The 22,466-nt window shown below is 39.6% G+C and overlaps 1 protein-coding gene and 1 long non-coding RNA gene across 4 annotated transcripts; one reads left to right on the top strand and one right to left on the bottom strand.

Annotated features, from left to right (window-relative positions):
* Positions 1-6: 6 nt before the first annotated feature.
* On the bottom strand, positions 7-7,937 carry ANKRD1 (ankyrin repeat domain 1). Its single transcript, XM_071748732.1, has 9 exons — positions 7,815-7,937; positions 6,133-6,309; positions 4,727-4,858; positions 4,530-4,637; positions 3,811-3,909; positions 2,632-2,730; positions 2,389-2,487; positions 2,137-2,235; positions 7-921 (listed from the first exon to the last, which is right to left on the bottom strand). Exons 1-9 carry the CDS (start codon positions 7,848-7,850, stop codon positions 811-813), a joined length of 960 nt encoding a protein of 319 aa, XP_071604833.1. The 5' UTR covers positions 7,851-7,937; the 3' UTR covers positions 7-810.
* A 108-nt stretch (positions 7,938-8,045) lies between these two features.
* Positions 8,046-20,806, top strand: LOC139798299 (uncharacterized). Of its 3 annotated transcripts, none has more exons than XR_011726790.1 (4): positions 8,046-8,329; positions 10,681-10,782; positions 13,039-13,113; positions 13,582-13,692. It is a non-coding gene; the product is annotated as an uncharacterized lncRNA (long non-coding RNA). The 3 variants fall into 3 exon arrangements; XR_011726788.1 differs by having other exon boundaries at positions 13,535-13,692; XR_011726791.1 differs by lacking the exons at positions 13,039-13,113; positions 13,582-13,692 and adding an exon at positions 19,559-20,806.
* The last annotated feature ends 1,660 nt before the right edge of the window (positions 20,807-22,466 follow it).

Here is a 22,466-nt window from a genome sequence, read left to right as displayed (position 1 = left end):
CCATCATCCACTCCACCAAAAATAGAACCACTGTTTATTTAATATGAAATAGGTAAGTGCAAAATCTACAGAAAAATGGGTACAAATTTACAAATATACATAATCTGTTTGCATTCTTGAGTCATTAGACTTAAGAGTAGTCTAGCTTAAGAAAATTCACATTCCTGATACCATCTCCTCTCACTTTCATACATTGCATCTGAATCCCACAGTCCAAACAGTTACATGGTGGCTGCAGCTCTGTCCTTGAGCTCTTTATTGACCATAGTTGCTAAATCCTGTGTAAACTCAACTAATTCTTTAAATCCACTTGATATCTCAGTACACCTTCTTGCATTGTTCTTCCACATATCACCACTCATCTGACATAATATTTTAACAGTGAGAATTTGGCAGAGGCAACAGCTGCAAGTATTTGCTATTTAGAGCTTGAGGGAAGTTGCTAGTGTAGTTGGAAATACTGCCATCTAAGACAAAAAAAATTATGTTGCTGGCAAAGACTGCATTAGGATGTAAAGATGTATTTTTAAAAGCTACAATAATATTGGGAATCATTAAAATTACTTTTAAATAAATAAGTAATAAATAGTAATAAATAAAGGCATTTGAAAAAAACTGGAATTTTAACACTCAACCTGCCATTTAAAACAATTTCTTTACATGTTTGTTTTGCAGTTGTCAGTGAAAGTACCTCAAAGAATTCAGTACCATAAATATTTTCAATCAGAATACTGTGTTCTGGGCTCTTTTCCTTCAGGTTCATACGTAGCATTTAAAAGCAGCAAAACAAGATCTGTTTTGATTCTCTCTTCAGAATTTGCCTGGTTGGACACTCTTACTGGACTTGTCTTTCAGGCTGTTGAATATCTCTTTGGTGCCGTTCTGCCACTGAAGAACAAGATCCATGGGCGTTTTCCCTTGCTGGTAAAAAAAGCAGAGGAAGGAAGATTTAGTTTCAGCCAGTTACTGAGTCTTCATTCTACCCTTAATATTTTTACATTGCGTCTGCCTATAGGTGAGACCCTTCTGTGCACACAAGGTCAGGCTAACTCTCACCTCCCCAGGATCTGAATCCTTTTGCTCTCCAGATCTAGTCCCATCTCTTTTGAAACTCGTGATGAAATGTCCCAGTGTTCCAGTGGGTCTGAGCCATATTAGTAAATACCATGACTAGTGGAGCATGCAGCTGTTTCTTTTGATCTATTTTAAACTGCTTAGAGATACATTTAGATGAAACCCCAATAAGCCACTTTTGTATTTAATGAAAAATTCAGTAAGAGTTTGTACTGGTTCAATTGTTACAAATCACAGGAGCAACTTCTGTGTGCAGGCAAAGCCTAAGGGAGCAAGTCTTTGGCCTCTGGAGCTGTAGCTTTCATCATTTTCATACCCTGATGAGAGATAATGCTGGGAGTGGCCCAGTTTTAGAGAGCAGAGAGTGCAAAGTGATACAGCAACTGGTTTCTTCTTGCCCCCTTAAGTTTTGATTGACTGTCAATCAAAACATTGACTGGCATTGGTAAAACTCACTTCATTTATACTGCTGTTCAGTTCAGGGGAGTCAGTGTCCTGTGTTGCACAGCTCTGGCCGTGCACTGTCTGCTGCTGCTGTGGTGGCTGTGAGCAGAGAGTCAAGTGCGGGCCTTCTGGAATTGGAGCTGTGCTGAGCCACGGGGATTTTTTTGCCCAGTGGTCAGGCTGACAACCAGTCATCCAGGTAAGTGCTTGGGCTTACCATCAGCCCAACAGAAAGGAGCCTTACCATCAGCCTTAACAGAAAGGAGATTTGTCTAACAAACTAAGATCTCTTGTCTCAGTGGTGGTTGAAGCCAAAGACTTGTGCAGAAAGTATCTGTATATCTTTTCAATGTATTATATATGTGATTAAATCACAGAAAGATGTGATGCTGCTGGTTCTGGTTTCAGAAGAGATACTGGATTTTCCTCTTCCCTCTGACCTCCCCCAAGTTACACTTTCCCTATGTTAGTTCTGTATTATTTAACTCCAAAGCGATCTGTTTGAGTCTGTAGATAATGGTCTCTCCCAGCCTCTAGACCTGTGAAACTACTCTGTAAGGAAACTTAACTCAAAAGTGTTTTCAATTACTGTTTGGGTTTTTTTTAACTGTTACTTACGCAGTTCTTTATAGTCAGATCTGCTCCATGCAGAATCAGCAGCCTGATCATTTTGTAGCGGTTCAGCCTCACAGCATCATGCATTGGTGTGTCTCCTTCCTAGAGTCAGGAGAGACGGACCACAGGGTCAGTCCTGCCATTCCGGTACCATGGCACAGATCCAACTACATAGCCAGGGATTTTTACAGGCAAGTGAACACAGCAGCTTGGTGCTACCTGATAAGTGAAAGGTCAGAAATTGTTGGTACTTACTCTGTCTCTGGCATTGAGATCTGCTTCACAGGCAATGAGGTGCTCCCCACAGTCATACCGACCCGTTCTGACAGCCACATGTAAAGGGGTGCTGAGCAGCTGAGAGGTGGGAGGAGGAAGCAGTCAGAGGCATGAAACAGGTAAAGACCACTTCAAGAACAGTTGCCAAATACTATATATTTGAACCAATGGTCAGCTTTTCCTCTCAAATTTAAAAAACTGCTCCATCCCAGAAGCACATACCTTGTCTCTTGCGTTTCTATTTATCCCTTTGTCCAGTAAGAATTTCAGAATATCCAGGTTCCCCCCCCGGCACGCCCAGTGCAGGGCTGTAGACTCAAGCTGCAGCAGAAAAAAACAAATGGAAAGTAATTTAATTCATCATTATATTTTAAAAAATTAAAATATTTTGATCAAATTTATAAATTAATCCAAAATAATTTTTATGCAATTCAACCTAAAACACTTCACTATGATCACTCAGTTGTTTCTAGTTGTTTCTTATTTTGCCCTGATTATTTTAGTACTGTCAGTTTCTTGCCCTTCATGCTTGCTGCATATTGGTCTCAAAGAAAGGGATCTTGGCAGCACTGCTGTGAGAGAGGATGTGTTTTGTCTGTTCTGTGAGCAGTTCTCTTTAGCCAGGTATGATTTTTTTTTTTTCTGCCTGGCCTGTACTACTTTTTTTATTCAGTGCCTTAAGGGTTCTAAAATTCATAGAAAATGAACCTCAAGGGAAAGTAAAGTTCTCTTAAAAACAAAAAGAAACTTAACAGATCCACAAAATCAATTAGAACTCCTCTCTCCTACAATATTCAACTTTTCTGCCCTCTGCTCTGCTGGGAAGGGTGGGATGGGTGGGATGTCCCTTGCAGATCATTCCTCCTGTTTCTTCTGTTGTCCTCAAGCACGCTGGGTTAATGGAGGGAGAGCAAGGCCAGCTGGTGCCAACTATTTAGCAGAGGGACAAAGAGCTGGGAGCAGTGAAAGCAGAAAACAGCAGCAGAAGCTGTTGGTAGCCTCATGGCTCAGTGAATCTCCTCTGGGAGCAGCCTTGAAACCTGGTGGAGAATTTGAGTGTTCTGCTGAGCCCTGGACACACGCATGGGACAGTGCTATCTCCACCTGCTGAAGTGATAGCCTGGCCTCAGCTCTCTCACCCTGCTTCAGGCTTTGTTATTTGTGGCAGTCTACTGGCCAGCATGTTCCTCTGTTTCCTGTGTTTTCCAGTAACCACTTTGGGAAAGGGAGGCAGACACCCCCTCCTAAAACCTCTTTTCTTAAGTGGTTTTTTAAAGATACATTTAAAAAATAGTCCAAGGGCTTTCAGTGCTCTGCTTTGATAAGAAGGACTTCTGTAAGTGGTACTTGCAAAACAATGAGCTTTTTTTTCTTTAAAGAAGCATAAGTTGATGTACATACCATGTCTTTCTGCTCAAGCCGGGCTCCAGCTTCCACCAACATTTTCACCACCTCTAGATGTCCTTCAGAGCATGCCCTGTGCAATGCAGTGCGTTTGTACTGGCAATTAAAAGAGTGTCAAGTCAGATATTAAATATGCCACAAAGAGATATATTTAAATATTTTCTCCCCTCCTCCCTAAGGTGATGGCAACTACATACTTTATGCTGATTCATTTTTGAAGTTAGTATTTTTGAGACCTTAAATCTGCTGAATTTTAATAGTGTTGTGATAGCTGAGAGCTGCCTACCTAGCATTTTAGCAGGTATTATGCACCATGGCATTTGAATTTGAAATCATGCTGTTGCGTTCCTCCATCCAACATGCTATACTGTCTTTTGCAAGTGCAGCATTATGGAGTAGGTGTGCAGGCAGAATCACTTTCTTTGGATTCTGCAGACAAATTTCATGTCTGTTTTTCTGCAGCACTGGAAGACCGTCTGCTACAGAAAATCTGGGTCCCTTGATCACCAACAGTGTTCTTTTGAACATAGATTATTTCAAGATAGCATGATTCTGAATAGTCCCAGTGGCCCCATTATCACTGGAAAAGTTCATATACAAAATTTCCAGCATTTACTTACTTCCCCCCACCCTATTTTTTGTCCTAGTGGTAAAAGTTTTGCTCTGTTATAACCTCTCATCTGTATCCGGCTTTGCAGTAAGAAGGAAGATTGTACCTCATCACAGACATTTGGATCCCCTTTGTCTGACAAGTATTTTTCAATTACTGGCAACTTGTTCTCCACTGCAGCTCTAAAGAATGTGGGTATATCCACTGGTCCTGTCTGATGGAAGACATATACAGGACATGAATGCACATGGCACAAAACCACATCGCTGATTCCTCAGAAGAAGCTACTTTGAAATAACTTACAACTTCTGGTTCAGGTTCCTTTGAAACAGGTGCTTTCACTTTCTTGCATTTTTTCTTTTTCTTCAGCTGAATAATTTTTTCAAGATCCTCCAAGTTTTCAAGTTTTGACCTCTCTAATTTCTTCTTCTTCAGCTGAAACAAATTAGAGAAGCAAGCTGAGCTGAGTGTGACCACCTCTCCCTTTCAGCGTGACAGGACAGTGTGTGCTACTGTTCATCTGAATTAGTTTAAGAATGGATGACCTTTAAAATTTTTTAAAATTTTTTTTTTTTTTTAAAGCTTACGGATAATTGACTGTTACAGTAATTACTAAGTGTGTGGGAAATTCTACGTCATCTGCAGTTTTTCATACAACTTCAGCCATACTTTGTGGCATATATAGCATGAATTTTTGTGCTGTGTTAGGCCAGGAGTCAAAGCAACACTGCAGTCCCTTCTGGCCCAACTATTTAAGACATCTCATGTGCAGTTTATGAGAGTTGGGACACCCTTGCAGTTTTAGCTGACTTCCACCAAGTGTGTTTTCTTCAACCACCTTTATGACACAGACCCTGATTTATTGTAACCCTCTGATAAAAAAAATATACCCTTAAGTGAGAATCCATTTTCATACCAATCTTAACATTTAAGTCAGAAATTGTTACATTTTGATGAAATACAACAAATGTCCCCAGTATCCTTAGGGGGGTAGTTCAATGAAAGTTTAAGACTTTTTCAAGTCTGTTTGTAAAAAACCTCCCTGCATGAAGAAAGTGTGGGGCACTGCTGATACCAAGAGTGAATCACAGAATCATTTTGGTTGGAAAAGACCTTTAAGATCATCAGGTCCATCTGTTAACTTGAATGTGTTGCTTGAATTGAGATCCCAAGTGTTCCATGAAGTGTCCTTGTCTTCAGAAGGCAGATTCAAAAGCTGAACAGATTCTTTTCCATGGTTACATTAAGGGTAAATTCATTGGTGAGACCCTGTCATAAGGTACACATTATTTCCAAGTGGATTCTTGTCCTCTCTGCATTTAGTGTTTTTTCTAGAGACCATTGACTTAATGGAAAATAATTATGTTGGCTGAATGGACTGTCGATCAGCTGGAAATCCAAGAAGTTGCCTGCTAGAAGCAATGTCTCTGGGCAGGAACGAGCCCCCAGGGTTTTATTTGGACATTTCAGGGTAAGTTTTGGGTTCTGCTTCACAGCATTACTGCCTGCATCCATAGGCTACAGGACTCAGCAGATCTCCATGGTCTTCAGTGAACTTTAGACCGATCTCCTTTGGTGGTCATTCCCCAAGGTTTTATCTAGCTCTCCATGCACTTATTTTGAACTCAGAAAGAGGCAGACCCTCAAGGGCTACAGCAGAAAGTGAACACAGCATGATAAAAAGCCAAGCATGAAACCCAAGAGCTTACCTCTGCTTCTAATTTTTTCTCCTCATAAGCCAGACCACCTCGGGTCAGCGAGGGTTCAGACACTGACTTCAGGTCATCCTGCTTCTCTAATCTTACAGCAGCTTCATACTCTCCATTTTTGAAGTCCTCGGGGAGGAAGCTACCAGTCTCTTTATCATCTGCTTTCTTCCCAGTCACCTGCAAAAGCAAATGTGAGATAAGATAAGCAGCAGTTTCGTGCCTGCAGTAGCCAACCCCTGGGAACATGGATTCCCTAGAGGCTTGCTGCATGTCATTCCTGTCCTGCTCTGGAGTGTATGACAGACAGAGTGCAGACCTCATTCAGCCCATACCCAGATTAACTGTGTATGTGAATGGCTACAGCAGTCTTGCTTGCAGGCAGACAGCCCACATCGACACGGCAACCTCTGGCTTGCTGTCCATGAGGCCATTCACTCCCTGCTTGGATGGGGCCAAGATGCTGCTGTGCTGACAAAAGGCAGGGTGTTGTGAAGAACATCCTTTTTGTTGAGGGATTTCTTGCTTGTTCTCTCGCCAGCATGTGTCAGACTTAGCAGAAGGCTGTAAAAAGCTGTGGGGGAAAGAGCCACCCACCTTGACCAGCCACCAGGACCCCGTGAAGGGAACTGAGCAGGCGGAGTAAGAGGAGAGGCTTTCTCCCTTGGGGCCCTATAGTTTATTGAAACTGCAGTTAAATCGGGTTGCTGAGTAATTTCAAGGCTGGTTATACCCATTGTCGTCAGTACCGAAGTCCCCATTTATAGCACTCAGCAAAACAGCAGAAGGCAGCTCCTGTGCAGGAGCTATGTGATGCTGTGCAGCAGCACAGCCTTCAGTAGCTTTTGGAAACATTTCTGATGCTTGATTAAGTTTCCACAAAGAGATAACTTGTTAAACATAGTAGAGACTGTTGTGTGTTTTGTGAGTAGTTCAGTAAATTCATGTGTTCTAAAATTGTGTGGTTTAGAGAGTTTAACTCTAGACTTGCCAAAGAATTTAAGGCAGCAGTAACTATTTAGGCTGTATGGCAGTTGCATCTTAACATGGTCATCTGGGAAAAGAAAATGTCTATATAACATCCTAGTGTTTTACTGGATCATTCCTGTTTTGCCAGTTCGATTAAATCAGTCTGAACCCTGCAGTGGAATGTCCCATTACTTGTGGTAATTAATTTTCAAATACTTGTTATACCATGAACAGCAGCGGGTGTAGGAACTGATAGTTTATTATTAGAAAAAAAATATATTTATTATTAGACTGTTAGTTTAGTATTAGAAAATACTTTGGTTTCCTTTCATTGATAGGTCTTCCCATCCTTACTAGGTTTAAATTACTCAATGTGATCATAATAGCTTCTAAAAAAAAAAAATTAAAAATCAAGGTCAAAGGAAAATACATAACTAGATTTTGGTGTTTCTTCTTTCTAGGGAACTATGTTCTGATGCAAAATCCAAGCAGCTATGTAGCTGATTCAGTGGTGAGCCCCCTTCTCAAGAAAATGTTAGAGTGGAAATATAGTAGGAGTCCCTACAGTATATACAGGTTTTACATCATAAGCACAGCAGTGCTTGTTAACCTGCCAGGTCTCTCCAATGATCTACAAAGGTTTTACCTCTCCGCCTGGTACAATTACGTCTGGAAGGAAAGGTAATTATGAATAAATGAAAGAAGATTGCACTTACCAGCTCTTCTAATTTCATCATCATACTTGGCAGCATTTGGAGGTCACACACCTGTATGGCTGAAACACCCAAGTGCTCAGGCCAGCTCTGCAGAGACCACCACGCCAGCTTTGCTTATATATCTTTGGGAGAGCTGTGCCTGCATGAGATAATCTTCCAACCTGGGAATCCAAGCACGCCCCTTGGGCTTGCCAGCTGAGAGGTAGGCTGGAGCTCATTCCAGACATGTGAACCACCCAGATCTGGTGTCGAGGCAGGGAGGGGGCGTCAGTTGGGCGGGAAGGGTGAGCCTCACAGTCTGACCACACCGAGTATGAATCTGAATGAAATGTGAGCTCATCATTCCTGTGGCAATGACTGCACAACTCAGCAATGTGAGACATTCTGTGTCCCCGGTGCCCACTAGGACAGCTGTCTGTTGATGTAGCATTATAACTTCATCTTCTCTTTTTCATTTTTTTTTTCATTTTTTTTTTTTTCACTGACATTCAGATGACTGTAAGATACTGAAAAGGGTAAGTGGCTTATGTACAATACGTGTAGTAATATCTTTCTGATAAATGCATTATGACCCCATAAGTCTTGGAAAGCCATTCTTTTCATTGCTATTTATTCTTGGATGATAAGCAGTTTTAAGGGAAAGGGTATTTCTCATCATGACAGCAGTCTTCTATATTTGTTGGAAGGAATTTTCTGAAGTCATTACTAAGCTAGAATGATGTCTCTGGTGCTAAAAGGGCTTATGACATGGTAAGTTACAATCAGTGTAGGATCTCAAAACAGAAAGCTTTATGTTTTTCTGGGATTTTGTCAGTGTCTGTCATAAGCAGAATAGTAAACTACATCCTATTATGAAAAAAAAAAAACAAAAAAGCAAAAAAGGTAAAACTAATACTGGTTTTTTGGGCAATATTTTCCTTTGCTATGAGAGAATATGGGCACTTTTGGAGATACGATAACAGATGATGTGTGTGTTTTGGGGAAAAGGAGTTACTGTGTCCTTTGGAAAAGCTGTTCTTGTGCCATGAATCAGAGTAGCCTGGAAGCAATGGAATGAACACCATCAGAAGCCAGTTTTGTAAGAGAAAGATGCATTGATCTTTGCATCTAAAAAAGGTGGATAAATGCCAACAAAAAACAGTTCTGTCATTCTGCAATTCTTGGAGCTCCTCTCAGTTGAGGCATAAGCCTGGCCATAGGCATCCAGGTCCCCTGGCTGAAATGAATACAACTGCTCAGGTGCTTCAAGTACAATATGTACATAAGTGCTTCACCAAATCAAGACCTAACTATCTTGGGTGTTGTTTATATCATTAGCATCATTAGCATGGTGTGTCCCTGACACTGACCTTTCAAGGTGTCTCCCCTCTGAACTATGTCCCAGTAATCTGAGTACCTCCAAACTTGTCTTCTAGTCCCCATCATACCTATGCCCTCCCTTTCCCTGAAATGAAGATGGTCATCAGGTGGTTCCTTTACAACTCAGAATATATATGACATTAGAGGTTGAGGCCCATAACTAAAATAGAATTATGTGGCAGCAAGAGAACCCTTCAGAACTGGTTTTCTTTTTTTTCAAACCTAAGTACAGCCAGGATGTCATTCACCCACAGTGGTATGTCCTGAATCACACTGCTGTATTTCTGTATGGAAAAAGGCAGCTTGATCTGGCTTTTTCTTGTTTACAAATCTGTTGTAACAGCTTATCTGATTCCATCTTGTTATGTGACACTTATCTGGAAGATTGTTGTGAAGTCCACAGCCCTAACAGTATGGCTGCAAGGACTGCTTCTGGTTTAGTGGAAAAAGATCACAGCAGAGACATGAGGTGGGAAGTGCCTTGGTTTGCTTTAACAACAAAAACTGTTTAAGAAGCTGGGAACTACCCCCAGGCTCATTGTATATGAAGATTTTTCTTCTTTTTTTCTTTCATTTTTTTAACAGCCTGATATATAAAACTGTCTAGGCAAAACCTAAACTGGAAGATTTCAGTGAATGGATCTTCCTCTGTAAATGGTATGTAAATCCACAGAATCTTTACAGTGCTCTGAGGGGAAAAACAAAGCATATTTTTACATCATGAGTGCTAGCAAAACTCCCCATATTGTTTAGAGATAATTCAGTGATTTGCTTTAAATCCTGTCCTTGATGACTAAAAGAATAATAAAGAACAGAAAATAATCTTCCTTGATTACCCTCCATTTCTGACTGAAAAGGGTAGCACACAGAAACCCACTTTAACAAAAAGCTGAGATCTAAATTAACCTAACAGTACATACTCTAAAGCTAAATGTCATGTAAACCGAGGTAACCTCACTGAAACAGTAGAAATGCACTGATTCATAGCTGATAAGACTCTCAGCTGGATGTTTAGGTCTATTGCTTAATACTGGAGTGGGAAGTAGTATAATAAGCTTGCAACCTTGTGCTGGACTGTAACCACTTAATCACTTTTCAACAAGTGATTTCTCATTAAGATGGTAATAGCAGATGGTCACTGGGAGATGTGTAACAGGAATCTGGAAAACCTCTTACCACCCTGCTAAAGGATAAGGGCAGAGCAATGCTCTGCAAGGTGTAAGGCAATCAGATATTGTCACAAAAAAAATTCATAGAGAAAACCACAAAAGGGCAGTAGGGTCAGCATGACAAAGAGAAAACTCTATGGCACACTCTGTTTCTTGTTGTCAAAAGAGAAGTTACCTGACTGTTGTAAAGAATTTTTGTAATTATTTTTTTAAACAGGTTAACAGTAGCATAAAAGCATTATGTGTGATTCAGATGATATTGCCACCTCCTGTCAAGTGTATTACCATCATGTTTTCAATACCACTCCTGCTGTACCAAGCTATCTTATATTTTCCAGTGCCATGTCCTTGTCTCTGTCCTTTCATCTGAAGATGTTGCCCATTGGAATGCCATAGTCCCTGGCTGTCTCTGTCCATCTCCTGCTGCTAAATAAGTAAAGGTATGAAAAAAATCCATTTCTGAGTAGCAGTTATGCTCCTAAGAGGGTGCAGCCAATTAAGTTCCATGTGTATGCAATCAATAATAAATTCATACCCAAGGTACGCATAAGAAGCAGAAACCCACAGGTTACTCCTCCTGGATTAGTGGTCAATTAGTGTGTAATGGCTTCTTTATTTCTCAGTATGTGGGAGCATCCCACATGCCTTACATATACCCACATGCAACAGAGCAGTAAATAACAGCATGCTGCAAAAACTGTATTTGTTTCCTCCTCTTTTTTAGCTCTTCATTTTCCGTAAAAGGCAGGAAACATTTTTTATTCGTCTAGCATATGTTCTTTGGTATTTATTGTCACAAAGCCTTTTGGGTGTGAGTTACTATAATATACAAATTATGCCACTCATGCTCTAACTTTTTCAACATAGCAACATGTATGTCTGTTTTTTCTAAAGTGATCAGGGAAAACATCTTGGAGGCTTTCACGAGTGTGTCTATTTACTCATTGTTGGAAAATAAAAAAAAAAAAAACAAACCAAAACTGTTTTACCTAGGAATATAAGATTAGTTTTAAGTACAAAACTAGACTATGATAAATTTTAAAATTAAAGGATGAGGCTATAATTCCATTTCTTCAGATCAGTTTAATTTTCATAGAAACAAAGTAGTCTGGCAGGTTGCTTATCTGGCCAGCACAGTCCTCTGATGTCAAAACCCAAATCAGCTCTGAGTCAATAGTTGCATCACTTACTGTAGGGCTTAAAAAAACCCTCCTCAAATGACATTAGGGTTAGGAATTTCACATATTAGGAAACAAACACACAAACAAACCAAAACCCTATTATTTCTATTTAAAAATAGGATTTGAATGTGTCTGAGGCCTTGAAGTTTATCATGATGGCATTTGTGCAACATAGAGTTAAAAGTGCAGCAAAACAGATGAGCAGGGTTGTTATCTGTGGTCAGATGTTTACCTTCTGGCTACTTTTCGTTCCTAGTTGGCAATGTAAGTCAAGGTTCTGCTGCTCCAGCACCCCTGTGGTGATATTCAGTTCATATAACCTCTGACTATTTTCTTCTGTGGTCAATGAAATACAATATTCCCTCAGCTGCTGCAGTAAGGTTTTTCTATATGAATATGGAGTTGACCAAAAGCTTTTTGCCATTCATTAATACTCCAGAACAGCTCCAAGTTGGTGAGGAAAGGAAAAGTGCTTCAAACAGAGAACTGCAAATGAAGATATGTTTAGAGTGAGAGCAGGACTCCAAATCCTCATCGCTTGAGTCAAGATCCAACAGATACCTTTGCTGGCCAACTGCTTTGCAATGAAGCCCAGCCAGGGCTTTTGACTGACAGCAAGGAAGAATTCAGCTTCAGCCCAGAGAAGATGTGACATTTTTAAACTTTTATTTTGAATTTCACATTGTCTAACTTAAAGCCTCCAGTTATTGAATCTTTTTATACCTGTGCCTAAAAGCTCCTAAGTGCTCCCTCTCCTCCCAGCAATGCAATGCCTTTTTGCTGTGTAAATGTAATGTGTAAATGTAATTTTTGGGTGATACAAACATCACTCTGAACTGCTTCATAGCATGAGCACAATTTTTCCCTGTTTATGCAGGAAGAAATCCAGGCCTTAGCTGTCCTTTTCTTTGCTTACAAAAGTATCAGCTCAGGAGGCACAGGAGGGCTCTGTCTGACAGCAGTGCCAGACGTCATGGGCTGTTCAACCAGGAGTGATGGTCACTTGCAACCAGCAGCTTCAGATTTGGGAATTCCACTCTGCAAAGGCAGCACATCCTGTGTGGGGCTGCTTGCCAGCAGTGGCCAAATAACACCCCACCATTTATTTTCCCTGCAGCTCTACATTACAGCACATGTTGAAGCACTTATCTAACAGGATTTCCAAATTGTTTTCCAGGCAGGATTGATGAAATTACAGTCATAAAATGGGATAACAGGGAGGACCTTGGGAAGTCATCTAGTCAAATTTTCTGCTCAAAACAATGTCAAAATTGAATTCAGGTGAAGTTGCTCAGGACTTCATCCAGTCAGATCTTGAAAAACTTTCAAAGACAGAGATTTCACAACCTCCCTGGCCATCCTTTTCCAATGGCTGAGTATCCTCATAGTGGGTTTTTTTTCCCTTATGTACAGTTGAAACTTTCCTGGTTTCACTTTATGATCATGGTCTCTCATTCTCTTCTCATAAACCTCTGTAAATAGCCTAGGTCTGCTTGCTTTGTAACCTCCTTGTAGGCTGCTCTCCGTTTCTCGGAACCCTTGTCTTCTCCATGTTGAACATGTGCAGTTCACCCAGCCTTTTCTCACACAGTAAGTGCTCCAGCCCCAACCATCTTGGGACTGATTTTACATCATTGTTTGGACACGTGATGAAAATACTAAACGATGTTGTACCAGGAACTGATCCGTGTGGGAATCTGCTGGAAATAGTTCCACTCATTACTCTCACCACTTTGCGATCTGTCAGTGAGCCAGCTTTTAGTTCTTCCAAAGTGCATCCTTTTAATTCCATATAATGCATGCTTTTGAATCATACCAACATACGCCAAGACCCAAGTAAACTGAATTAACAGGAATGCTACTCTAAATCAGACCTTTCATTCTGTGGAAAGAGATTTGTTTAAAAAGATCTGCTTCGCATCCAGATGTATTAATTGTTATTCGTTGCATGTAACTTGTTGGATTCTTTCTTGATAAAGCTTTGGTTAATCCTTCACCCTGTTTTTCCCAGAACTGAGTCAGGTCAGCCTGCCTGTTCTTCTCTTTCATCATTTGCAGCCAGATGAAATATTTTGGGAGCTAAAGAAAAAAAATGAGAAGGAGATTCTCTGTTTACTGGTACTGAGGTATCTTTGGAAGCAACCCAAGTGGATGATTTACCTGAGGGAGGTTTCTCACAAACAATCAAGATGAGAAAGAATTGAATGGATTTTACTCAAAAATATGTGAATGTTTTCATAGAACACTGATTTTGTAATCTCTTAGCAAAATATTAGTATGTCACAACACTGGCATAATACATGCCCTCAGGCACAGCACCTTCTCTTTCATTCATTGAAACCCTCTCTTCTGCAATGTTAGAAACAGTTTGAGGAGGATTTTTAAAACCTCTGTTACTTGGAAAAAATAGCTGGTATATGGTTGGGGGTTGTTTTGGTTTGGTTTGTTATTTTGTTGTTTGTTTTTTATTATTAGGTTATTTATTTTTTTGTTTGGTTAGTTTTGTGTTGGTTTTTTGTTTGTTTGGGAGGTTGTTTGTTTGGTTTGTTTTTTTTCTTTAAGAACATTGCAATTAATGCATAGCAGTAAATGTAAATGCATAGAAGGGCTTCACAGTAAATTTACTGAAAATCTCCCCCCCCCCACCCTTTTCATGATATGAGGTTTCATTGGCAGTGAGATACTACTGGATTTGTCTCCAACCTATTTTTAACAAATATCTCCTTTGATTGCCATAATACCAATGAGGGTGAAAAAGCATTGGAATTACATTACATCATATTATGTTGGTCATCCCCCTCTTGGGGCTAGAGGGTATATGTTTCTGTGACTGCAAAAATAGATGGAAAAATCAATTTCTTCATTTTTTTATTAATTTGTTACAGGTACAGTGCATATACTGATAATGCAATTTGAGTTTAATTTTAAAGAAGGGGGAAATTAAAAACTAAACACACAAAGCCCCCAAGCCCTCCTTTTCTTTTAAAGTATCATAATTGGAGGAAACTTCATGTCAGATGATGAATTTTAGAAAAAACCTTGTTCCCACACAGAATTTTTACAGTAGTCCATTACAAGCCTTGGTCATGAAATTTCTGTATTCTGTTTTATTTCAGGAGAAATGGAATGCAAGAAAAAGGAGAAAATGGGGGTGAATTATCTAAATTGGATTCTCTGGGCCTGTGAACTGCAATGTATTCATCTGCAGGCTCTATTTTTAGTAAGATTTTATTTCACAGGAGAAAATACCAAAACTTTCCTCCGTAGCTATATTCTTTCAGCAAAGGCATCTTTCCACCCAATCAAGTTGGATAAGGAGAACATGATACAGGCCTTTTCCCTAAAAAAATGTGTTTTATCCATAAAAAGGATTTAGGTCACTAGTCTATGACTGGCAATATCTTCCTTAGGCTGTACTAAGCCCATGCTCCCATATCCCATACTCTGCCTGTATTTAATTCACATACCGTGTAAGAAATTTGATAAATCTGATGTGAGCTTTTTTTTTTTTTTTTTTTTTTTTTTTTTTAAATGCATTTTAGACCATCTGCGTGACAAAGCTGGTGCAGGGGTAGGCTGCTCTCATGATAATGTGATAGGAACACCAGGGAGAGCCTTCTTTTTCCTCCCCTCAGAGCATGAAGGGGGGAAGACACGGGAGAGCATTAGTCCAAATGAAACACTGAATCACATGTGAAGAAATGTAAAAAAAGACATAGTTTTCTTTTCCTGGTGAATAAAATAAATAAATAAATCAAGAAACTGGGAATAGAAAGCAAAAACCACAAAACTGAAGGGCATTCTTGTTTATTTGTGCCCATCTTTTCAGATTGCCAGGGGTTCTTGCCAGGCAACTGCAGCTATGTTCATAGATGTTCCCATCTGAATGTAGTGAAAGGGCACTGCCTTCTCTGACCCTCTGACTGAGACCACGGTGTGGTCATTATTTCAAGTGAGCAGACATTGAATTCTGCTGAGTAACCTCATGCTTTTGTATCACGTTGCATGATCATTGCTTTCCCACTCAGTAGCACAAGTTGGGAGAAATGGTCTGGAGGAAATAAGAATTATCACACAGATCTTTACCGACAAACAGCAGCTTGTGAAGCATTGCACAGTTTTGGTCAGTCATTTTGTTTTCTTCATGCAGTCTTGATTTCCCCTCTTGTGCTTGAACATAGAAATCAGGAAAAAACTTATCCCTCTCTTCTGAGGAGAAGAAAAACATGCTTGAGAGGAATATGACATTTGTCACTTCCTATCTGAAATTCCTACCAGGTGACCCAGAGGCCTGAACAGATAGAAGTTATAAGTATTGTGGTGTTGATCAAAAGTCAGTCAATCAGTAAATCAGCAATAAGAAAAAAATTGTATTCTAAAAAGAGCCCAAATAAAGCTCTGCCATGTGCTTTGAGCATCTGCCCAGCAATAAGAACCATATTGATGTATGCTGCATTCTGCAATGGTCTTTTCATTTTTGAGGGCTGCCATGTGCGGGCTCTGTCCCAGAAGCACAAACACAAGGACTTATAAGACTGAATTTGGGCTACCACCTCTAGTAAAACTTGAAGAAATTAATAACAAAAGCATGCATCTGTGCTTCCCCCAGCTTAATGCCTCAGATTTCATGGCAAATTGTGTAAGTTAGTGCTGATGAGGTTGGAAATGATTCTGCTTTAACTGGGGATTTTCAAGGGAGAAAGAACACCACATTCTATATTAACCATAAATGGTTGATGAGAGGATGAAAACATCTTCTCATTGGAAATGAATGTTTGGTAGAATGAGAGCTCAGGGTTTGCTGTATCATTCACAGAAACAGATATATCTGTGAAGCAAACCTCCCGCCTGTTGAACCAAATTAATTAATTTCAAGTAAAATATTAGAGCTGTCAGTAGCCATTAACTGAGAAACTCAAGTCAACTACCAAATGCATTGTGCAAGTGCAAAGATCTTCCTACTTGTGATTTGCACAACCCAGAACTACACTGAAAAAACGACAGATTTTACCTTCAGAAGAAAAGTGTGTAGATTAAGCAGCTCCTACATATGAAATCATAAGAGTGTAATGCCAGATTTATCTTCTACTGTCTGAAAAAATTGTTTCTGAAACGAGGGTCATGTGAGGGTTATTTTTTTCATTTTCCAAAGAAATTATTTCTTGGCAAAGGCAGCAATAAAATGCTCAGATTCAGAGAAGTCCTACCCTTCTTGGTCTGAAATTAACATCAAGAACCTGCAAATAGTTCTGCAGTCCCAAAGCCACTGAAAAATGCATGTTAGGTTGCCTGCTTTTCTGATGCTGAGAAGGAATAGTCAGAATGCATCATCCTATGCTAGCTATAAGTTAACAAAAAATAAGAAGCAACCTTCACATTTCATATACAGTGATGGAAAGATATTCACATTCGTAGTAACTTAATACTTTACTGCCTATTTTTCCACTGACCCTTCAAAGAACTGCTTATTTTACTGAGCTGTATGAGCAGTAGTGTGCATTGTGTTCATTGTGTTCTAGGGCAATAAATGGTTCCAGAAAATAGATCAGCTTTGCTCTTCTTTATTAAAAGTTGTTCCTAAGTATTAAATAGGAACTAAAGGAAGGCAGCAGCCTTGCTGTTTGATTATCTCTTTAGCATTTTGCTGTAGCATGTCAATTAGTCTGTCTAAAAGACTAATTGACCCACCACCACCCACCCCAAGTCCATGTCCTGTATCAGAATTCTGGGTGTATGCATAAGGATAATGATGAAGCATTTATTTGGGGACTGGTTGTAGCAGAATGAAGACATTGAAAAAGCCTTCTTTATTTCTGGGTGCCAGGAGTCATTCATAAATAAAACTAGAAAAACAGACATAATAATTAACCATTGGGTTAAAATGTTTGGGTTTTGTTTTGGGGTGGTTTCTTTTTTTTTAATAACAACTGTACCTTTGAGAGTGGCACTTATTAATCTCTTATCAAAGCATTCTATTTTTCTTTGATCTAACTATAATTTATTGAGGGCAGTTGCCGCAGGCCACTTGAAATCCCTGTATGCATTCAACTCTGCTGCATGCTTGTCTTTTGCCACCCAGTATGGTCAATATATTCTCCCTTTTGTTTGTACATGCATATTGTTATTGAGAGATGAGAGGTAAAAGTCCTTTTTGAGTAATTTTGACATTGCCATTTATCTCTGTTACAGTTACAGGCACTCACGTCCACGTTAATTGTCCCTTCAGGTGAAGGTTTTCTTTGTAATTTGTTTCACATGTTCATTAATTACAGGTAATTGTAACATAACAAGGCCTTCTGAACTATTCAGTGTGGAGAGAAGTGCTATCCCAAGCATAACCTGTGTTTTTTTTTTTTGCAGTATGATGCTATAGATAGTGAATGCCCAACAGCTTTAGACCTATTAGAAGGAGCTATAATTCTGTGCTTGTCAGAATAGTAAAAACCATCTTGTTTAAAAATCACTTCAAACCCAGAATTTGCAGACATTTGGTTGGACAGTCCAACTCATTTTAAACTTTCATACTTCTAGCATTTAATTCAAGCAAATAATTCAAAGATTTTGGGATGAACTGGAAAGTTCTACCCATGGATTTCAGGATATACTCATCTGTATTTCAGGGTATTTTCTCATTTCTCTTTCCAGATAGTACACTTTTCAGCTCATAATTTATGTAAGTTGAAGACCACGAAGGCCTGAAATGCCATAGATGAGTTTGAAGCTTCTCCCATGATCAGCTTCTACCTTGAACAGGTGAAATACAGCTGGCTGAAGCTAGTATGTCCAAAACAGAGATGATGCTACCAGAAGAAGCCTTTGAGCTATTCCATTTCTACATAAGAGCACCATCAGTTAAAAGCAGAAATCCCCAAATCCTTAATAAGTTTACAAAGCATTTGAAAACCTAATAACCACAAAATAGGTGCTACCTTCATCTTTGCAGAAGGTTGTGCCATAGTTATACTAGGCTTGGCCTCGGTTTCTCCATTTCATTTAAGATTAAAACCCAATCATTTAACCCTCTCTTTGACCAGCACACAGAACATGTATTTCACTTACGTCCTGCTGGCTGTGTTCTATCACATGAGATGGCTCATGAAGAGCTGTCACAAGAATCAGACCATCTGTAAGGGATGTCATTGGCAGATGCAATAAAATGAGCACAAATATCATCACCAAGTTGAAGTTCACACCTTGTTTCTTTGTCAAGGCCTTTCACCTCTTTTTTAGGACAATATTGTTGGGCTGAAGAAGCATAGTGAGTTCTTCGAGCTGAGCATGTGCCCTACATCACTGAGATGGCTTGAGTGTGAGGCATTAGAGGGAGCATCTGCTGATACTGTCTTTAAAAACATGACAGGAGGTATAAGTCATAGTAGTGCCTAGTGAGAAAAGAGGAGTCAAGTATCTCAGAAGCATCAGTTAGGAGTGGACAAACTCAGCTACTCCAAGGAACTGAACATGGAGCTGCAAACACACTTCCCTAACACAGCAAGTGCTAAACCACCTCTGCAGCCTCAGGGAGCCACTAAGTCCAGGGAAAACACTTGGCGTCCGGGGATAACACTGTTTTTGCTCAGGACTAATAACCTCAGCAGCTACTGACTCTCCCTTCTACTCTGTACAGGGAATGTAAGCCCTTCACACTAGAAACTATTCCCAGCTGCAGCTGCTATGTATTCATAACAAATATGCAATTGCTAAAATTGTGTACTGTGGTCAGTGTCACCTTTCATGTCACATGGGGACAGTTTTGTATTCTCCACTGTGGTTAGGGTACAGAGCTGTCATCCTGACATCATCTGTAGCCATACTTTTAGACCAAGAACTGCTGCTACTGAGCAGTAAATTCTGAATCCTGCTGATGCCTCCTTTGTATCAAGTGACTGGTTTCTAAGGTAGGTACAACAGCATTAGGTAACTGCCACTGTGTGTCACTGCATGGAATGTTGCATTACTACTATCAACCTTTAAAAGCCTTTGGGATTATTTTTAAATTACAAGAAAAAAACCATTCTTTCTTTTGTGTTTTCAGGACAAGTATTCTCAGAAGATAAATTCAACAGCAAAGCAGGGCAATGTGAATAGTATTTGGTTACACTGACAGTCTAGGCAGATGAAAATACCTTTTCTTTATCTGTATCTTAGGGTGTGTTGCCGTTCAAGCAAAGCCAAGCTGCTTAACACTCAGCCAAGAGAGGCACCAGTTCTGGTCTGATGTGTTGATGATGATACATACCAGAATGTATTTATGTGTGTAAAATCAGTATAAAGAGGCATGCAATCAGAGCTGGAAGCTTTGTACACCTTAGGGTGCCCCCCACATGGAGAGTGATGTACAAGATCCTGCTTCTTGAATGCTGACAAACTCCTTTTTCCCTGCAATTTAGTTCTTGAATTTGGCACAGACATATATATTTTGTTTCTCCCTGTGGTCATAAACACTAATGCAGGTGTAATTGTTATTGAGAGATGAGAGGTAAAAGTCCTTTTTGAGTAATTTTGACATAGCTGAATGGGCCTTTTCTGAGGCAAAGCAGAAAAATAGTGTCTGTCTCAAGGGAAAACTAAAAGTTAGTAGAACTTTCTTCCCCTCTCTCTGATACTTTTTAAGAATTTATTGATCTGAATTTCTAAATGCACTTACACCTTTTAAATGAGAATTTCAAATATTTTTAAGTAGTATATTAGTGGAAACTAACCTTCTGAATTGGATACCATCAAACAAGCAGTTTACATGAAGTGATGCAGCTGAAGAGGATGAAATGACCTTAATGGATCAGCAAATTCAGGAAGGTGTTCATAATTTAAATTTATAGAGGATCTGAGGTTCAGCTTTCACACATGTGAGAAGAATCCTTCGCAGTCCTTCTGATGGTGGGATTGTTCTGTGTTTATGAATGTAAGAAACAGATTGTGGTAAATTCATTCACAATTACATTTCTAAAGCCTACACTGACAACATGGTTCATCATCAATACCGTAACATTAAAAATAAAAGGAATTATGATTATAATAAATACAAACATTTACATTTTTCTTTGCTATTCCTCTGCTATTGCTTTGTTCTTTCTTTTACACCCTATCTAACAAGACAGTGCAAGTGAATCTCTAATCCACAACCTCTAATCTCTGATACCATATTCTAGCATATTAAAATATTCTTACATAAAACCCTGTAGTTTCTTATGTCATTTGTGTTATCCAACTCCCACTCACATGTTTGGGAGCATTTGAGGCATAGTACATATGCTTGTACCATGACACAAAAGACACCTATCCACAGGGCTGCAGAAGTGAGTGGCATTAGTCTGCATAAGGTAGGCCCTTATAAATCACAAGATACTTCTCTATGACAGCATGATTTAATGTAATTTGTTCACATTCACACCGTATGTTCTTAAACCACTTGGAGACACTGCTATTTACTTATTATTGAATTTTCATAAAATTGTGTAACTGTATTGTTCATTATTCCAATGAATACTAGGATGGTATTGATCAAGTCTGAATGCAACTGGTTTTAACTATAAATATAAATAACATAAAAATTACAGCAAGATTAGAATTATGACGAACTTTATAAAGAATCTGATTAACTATAGTCTTTTGTTTAAAATGCCAGCCATTCCTGTGAGCTAATAACAAGCTGTGCTGAACTAGCAGGTGTTTCTGCTAAGGACCTCTTGGCAGATAGCTAATAAGAGTGAAGACCAGATCAACCTTATGTGAGAAAGCAAGCTGAAAGGGAGTGGAACACCCTGGGATGGTACTCAACTCCTTGCTAGCCCTGAACTGAAGTAAGTTATATCTTTATTTTGGGCTCCAGTTGAGGGAGAATTGCTTGCTTTATTTACAGTGATTTGCCTCTTTTCTGTGTGTTTAATGGTCATATATAATTGTGCCTCAAAGGATTAGTGCTTTGAGTTTGTTGCTTGTGCAATCTGACATGATGCATAGATGCTTGGGTTTCGTTTGGGTGGTTTGATTCTATTCTTCAACAAGATGCTTTTTTCCAGGGTTGCTGACACACACACACACACACACAAAAAGCAGGCTAAAACTTCCCTAATTTCTGTGTTTTTTGAAATTCTAATCTATATTTCCCTAATGTCTAGAATAGAAGACAAATAAAAAGATAAAATGGGTATGATATCCACGTTTCTTGCAGAGTAGGCAGAAAGGGCATAAGATGTGAATAGAAACCTTCAGTGTGTGTGATGGACCATATGCCAATCTTCATTACATAATATAGTTGAGGAGGAAAAAAATATCCCTATTTGCCATTTTAATGCAGACTTATAGTTCTTCATTTGAAGAAAACACAAATACCCGGCACCCAGGAGGTCACTCTAATATTTGCCAAAAGAAACCCTGCTCCTCTTGAACCTACTGTAAATCTTAGTGCCTTAAGGCCCTTGTTCTCTCCCTGATCCTCATACTCCCCTCAAGCTGGAGGAGAGATGTAGGGCACTGAACTAGGAAATTACCCTGGTATGGATGCTGCTTTAGGACATACTACTTGCTCCAATACATCCATGGAAAGTACTACAAAGCACCCTGAGGAAGGGATAAAGAAATGCATGTGGGGTGTTCTTGTCTGCTCTGGAAGCTGAAATCTCTCACAAACTCCCACGCACAGAGAGGTGATGGTGTCTGGCTGGTGTGGGGTGCAGAGCCCCTCTGCAGCTAGCCACACATGGGCTCTGCTCCAAGAGCTTCATCTCCACTGATGGTAAAGGGTCAATTAGCTCTGAGGGCAGCAGGTTCTTCTGTTTCTGTGACATAGTGAGAGGGCAGAGGCTGTTACTGAAAAATGGCTGTCTGACATCAAGCTGTCCTTTGACTGGGAAGGTTCCAGTGTCCTCCTTCATACTTATTTGTGGGTCTCAAAGAGCGAGAAAACATTGTTTAGAAGAGCTGCCAAGCATGGCAAATATGAA

The sequence above is a fragment of the Heliangelus exortis genome, chromosome 7 (assembly GCF_036169615.1).
Source record: "Heliangelus exortis chromosome 7, bHelExo1.hap1, whole genome shotgun sequence".
Taxonomy (NCBI): domain Eukaryota; kingdom Metazoa; phylum Chordata; class Aves; order Apodiformes; family Trochilidae; genus Heliangelus; species Heliangelus exortis.
Note: the sequence above shows the minus strand (reverse complement) of the source record. Positions and strands in the feature narration are given on the sequence as shown.

Excerpts from the sequence above, each read along its gene's own strand:
- ANKRD1 (XM_071748732.1), bottom strand. The coding sequence starts at position 7,850 with ATGCTGCCAAGTATGATGATGAAATTAGAAGAGCTG. Across the intron at positions 4,638-4,726 it reads AGGAACCTGAACCAGAAGTT|ACAGGACCAGTGGATATACC; the intron begins GTAAGTTATTTC and ends GTCTTCCATCAG. Across the intron at positions 2,236-2,388 it reads ATCTCAATGCCAGAGACAGA|GAAGGAGACACACCAATGCA; the intron begins GTAAGTACCAAC and ends TCCTGACTCTAG.